This window comes from Apis dorsata, unplaced genomic scaffold (genome assembly GCF_000469605.1).
Source record: "Apis dorsata unplaced genomic scaffold, Apis dorsata 1.3 scaffold_416, whole genome shotgun sequence".
In the NCBI taxonomy this organism is placed as follows: Eukaryota; Metazoa; Arthropoda; class Insecta; order Hymenoptera; family Apidae; genus Apis; species Apis dorsata.
In genome coordinates this window covers 16217-20500 of record NW_006263671.1, presented here as the reverse complement: position 1 = coordinate 20500, position 4284 = coordinate 16217, and the positions used below count along the sequence as shown (strand labels likewise).

The following is a 4284-nucleotide window of genomic DNA, read 5'->3' as shown; positions in this document are numbered from 1 at the left end:
GTTCTCTCCTCACGGAGCCATCGTCGTCTCATAAACTGGCCAATCGCGGGACCTCGTGTGTCTCGCGTACTATGTACTCGAAATCGAAATCCTTTTCTGTTGAATCTCTTTTATCGTACTCAAGTCTTTCCACCACATCCTCAATCAGACTAGCGAAGGCTAAGCACCGAACTAACAATTTTTGCTTCCTGCCGTTTTCAAAGTAGAAGGAACCAAAAAAAAAACTCATACACGAACGTCAAAAGCAGCGTCGCATGTACTACGCCATCTTGTGGTTATATTACAAATTACTAATATTTAACTCTCATTTACAATTTGCGACTTTTCAAAATTGTATAGTAGTTTCATCAGGATTTCCTTTTAAGTAATATATATTTTTGTTTCTGATGAAGATTCACCTCTATGTCTAAAATCAAGAATATGAAATGAAATCCTTATTTAATTGTTTTTATAAAGATCATTCATCTTATCTAATAAAATAATTTTTACATTTATATAAATATTTTAGCATAAAAAAGTTAAATTGTAATTAATTATAATGCATATTTATATTGGAAGGAATTAAAAATAACAAAAAAATAAATTTAAAAAATAAATTATAAAAAATATATTATAAAAATATATAAACTTTTAAAGAAATAAATGATTTTAAAGAGTTAAAATAATATTATTAATATTCTTGCGTAATATATTATATATTTATAACAATTCTTTTGATAATAAGTGAAAGTGATATCAAAAAAATATTTATTCATAATATAATTTTCTAATTTTTATTTTTATTTTTTCTATTTCTACACATAAAATATTTGTTTTCACGCAAAATATCGCGAATATATTATCGCACATAAAAACTTTTATAAATAATTTATTATAATGAATTATATTATTTTTAATTTCGTATATTAAATCGTATAACTTCGTATAATGTATGCTATACGAAGTTATTACGAATTTTTATTTTTATTTTTTCTATTTCTACACATAAAATATTTGTTTTCACGCAAAATATCGCGAATATATTATCGCACATAAAAACTTTTATAAATAATTTATTATAATGAATTATATTATTTTTAATTTCGTATATTAAATCGTATAACTTCGTATAATGTATGCTATACGAAGTTATTACGAATTTTTATTTTTATTTTTTCTATTTCTACACATAAAATATTTGTTTTCACGCAAAATATCGCGAATATATTATCGCACATAAAAACTTTTATAAATAATTTATTATAATGAATTATATTATTTTTAATTTCGTATATTAAATCGTATAACTTCGTATAATGTATGCTATACGAAGTTATTACGAATTTTTATTTTTATTTTTTCTATTTCTACACATAAAATATTTGTTTTCACGCAAAATATCGCGAATATATTATCGCACATAAAAACTTTTATAAATAATTTATTATAATGAATTATATTATTTTTAATTTCGTATATTAAAAAAAAATAAAATAAAATAAAAATTCATTTAATTTGTATTTATTTTTATATTAAAATTATATTAAAATTTTTATATTAAAATTTATATAATTATAAATATTTATAACTATAATTCATTTCAAATTAATTTTAGAAATAAGTATCCACAATAAAAAACAATATTAATTTTTATTGTGAATCTTTATTAAATATTATTTTCAGTAATATATATATAAATAATATATGAATTAAAGTTATCATAAAATAAGAAAAATGTTTGTAACCTTTGTAATAATTACAGCAATTTTAAATCCTATTTTTATTTAAATTTTTAAAATATGATAATGATATAATTTTTTTATGAAATATATTTAAATAAATATTTAAAAAAATAAATTTATAAAAACAAATATATTTATATTATGTATTTCATAGTATAAGTGACATAATGGCGTTTATTGCAGTTTATTTCTAATAACAAGCATTATATGGCGTAATATTAATTGTAAAAAAATAAGCAAATGAATAATAATTCCGATAAGAATAATATTGTTAAAATATAAAGTGATTAATATTATTTAATTGTGTTAGTATTTATAATTATGTGTGTATTCTTATCGCATACGTGTGTCACTATGTACATACGTGTACATTATATTTCAATCCTACGTGGCAATATTCATTAGTATGATTGTTTTCTACCTTTACTTATAGTGATATGTAGACATCAGGTATGCGTTTTATCGATACTTGTGTAGTCTAAATATTTAAAATAGAAAATACATTTGTGAAACAAATATGTAATTAAATTTATAATACATTTCATTTTCAATTACATTTTTGCAGATTTTCTTATATTTTTTCAAATAATTGTTAATTGGAGATCTTATGGATAAAATCTTTTTTTTTTTTTTTAAAGAAAAATATTCTTCTTTATATATATATACTTATACACATAATGTATAATTAATACAATAACATATATTTTCATTTTTTATATTTTTTTTTTTTGTTATTTTCAAATTTTAATCTTTTATCTTTAATTTTTTATTTTTTTTTAGAATAAAATTATATATGAATATTCTATTATACATTTTAACCAAGATAATTGAAAAGTAATGCAAAGGAAAAGAAAAAAATTAGAAACAATGAGAGCTGTAATTCTTGTTGGTGGATATGGAACTAGATTAAGACCCTTAACATTAAGTCGACCAAAACCATTAGTAGAATTTGCTAATAAACCAATGCTTTTACATCAAATAGAAGCTCTGGTATGTTGCAATATTTTTGTGTTATCTTTATTTTTTACAAATTAATATTATAATATTTCATTTAGATAGAGACAAATGTGACAGAAGTGATATTAGCTGTATCTTATCGGGCAGAAGAAATGGAAAGAGATTTGAGTGAAGAAGTTAAAAAATTAGGAGTTCATTTGATTTTTTCACATGAACCAGAACCACTTGGCACTGCAGGACCACTTGCACTTGTACATGATCTATTGTGTTCAGGAGACGAACCATTTTTTGTTTTAAATTCTGATATTATTTGTGACTTTCCATTTATGCAACTTTTAGAATTTCATAAAAGTCATGGTAGAGAAGGTACTATAATTGTAACTAAAGTAGAAGAACCATCAAAGTATGGTGTAGTAGTATATAGAGATAATGGAAAAATAGAGAATTTTGTAGAAAAGCCGCAAGAATTTATTTCAAATAAAATTAATGCAGGCAAGTATTTGTTTATTTTGAATTACATGACATTAATTTTAATGTTTATTTTAAAATATAAATATAATTTTATAGGCATGTATATTTTGAATCCAAGTGTCTTAAAAAGAATAGAATTGAAACCAACAAGTATAGAAAAAGAAATTTTTCCGAATATGGCTCGGGATGGAGAATTATATGCAATGGAACTAACAGGATTTTGGATGGATGTTGGACAACCAAAAGATTTTCTTAAAGGAATGAGCATGTACCTGACATCTTTAAGACAAAAATCTCCAGCAAAATTATATTCTGGTCCAGGAGTAGTAGGAAATGTTTTAATAGATGAAACAGCAAAGATTGGCAAAGATTGTAGAATAGGACCGAACGTTACAATTGGTCCTGGTGTTGTTTTATCCGATGGTTGTTGCATTAAAAGAAGTACTATTCTTAAGGCAGCTATAATAAAAGAACACGCATGGCTGGATGGGTAAATGTTAAAATTTATAAATTTTTTATGTGATAGCATATTAATATTAACTCTTTAAGTAAAGATAAATAATTATTTTCGTCGATCAGAAATAAATAAATCTATAAATTTATTGCACATACATACATAAAAAATGAAAAAATAATAAAATCGTGAAAGTATATCTTAAAGAAATCTTCATTCATTTTTTAATATATTTATAATGCAATATTAATGTAGGTGCATTGTGGGCTGGAGAAGTGTTGTAGGACGTTGGGTACGAATGGAAGGCACTACAGTACTTGGTGAAGATGTAATCGTTAAGGATGAGTTATATATCAATGGTGGTCAAGTTTTACCTCACAAGAATATTTCCAGTTCTGTACCAGAACCACAAATAATCATGTGACCAAAAATAATATCTTAAAGTATACATCGAACATGATAAATGACCAAATTAAACATTTTATAAATAAATTTTTTATCAGCTTTTCACGTGTAAATTCATGTTCATTATATATTCGTTTATATTTTTTTTTTACATTTACAATTCAAATAAGTTTTATTGGTAGTCCTCGTACTATTATTGCAGCCGCGGTCATATAATGAGAACAAACATCTTTAGATTTTGCAACTGCTCTCAACATCTCAGGTTCTAAAGACAAG

The 4284-nt window shown here is 23.3% G+C and overlaps 2 protein-coding genes across 2 annotated transcripts in view; one reads left to right on the top strand and one right to left on the bottom strand.

The window, feature by feature from the left end:
* The first annotated feature begins 1804 nt into the window (after positions 1-1804).
* LOC102680134 (mannose-1-phosphate guanyltransferase beta) lies at positions 1805-4136 on the top strand. Its single transcript, XM_006619419.2, has 5 exons — positions 1805-2171; positions 2502-2711; positions 2777-3170; positions 3246-3639; positions 3859-4136. The coding sequence occupies exons 2-5, from the start codon at positions 2559-2561 to the stop codon at positions 4025-4027; spliced, it is 1110 nt and encodes a 369-aa protein (XP_006619482.1). The 5' UTR covers positions 1805-2171; positions 2502-2558; the 3' UTR covers positions 4028-4136.
* The window catches only part of LOC102680009 (separin), a 2923-nt gene continuing 2756 nt past the window's right edge, over positions 4118-4284 (bottom strand). The window contains exon 9 of the mRNA XM_006619418.2: positions 4118-4284. The gene's annotated coding sequence lies outside the window, so the exon portion shown is untranslated.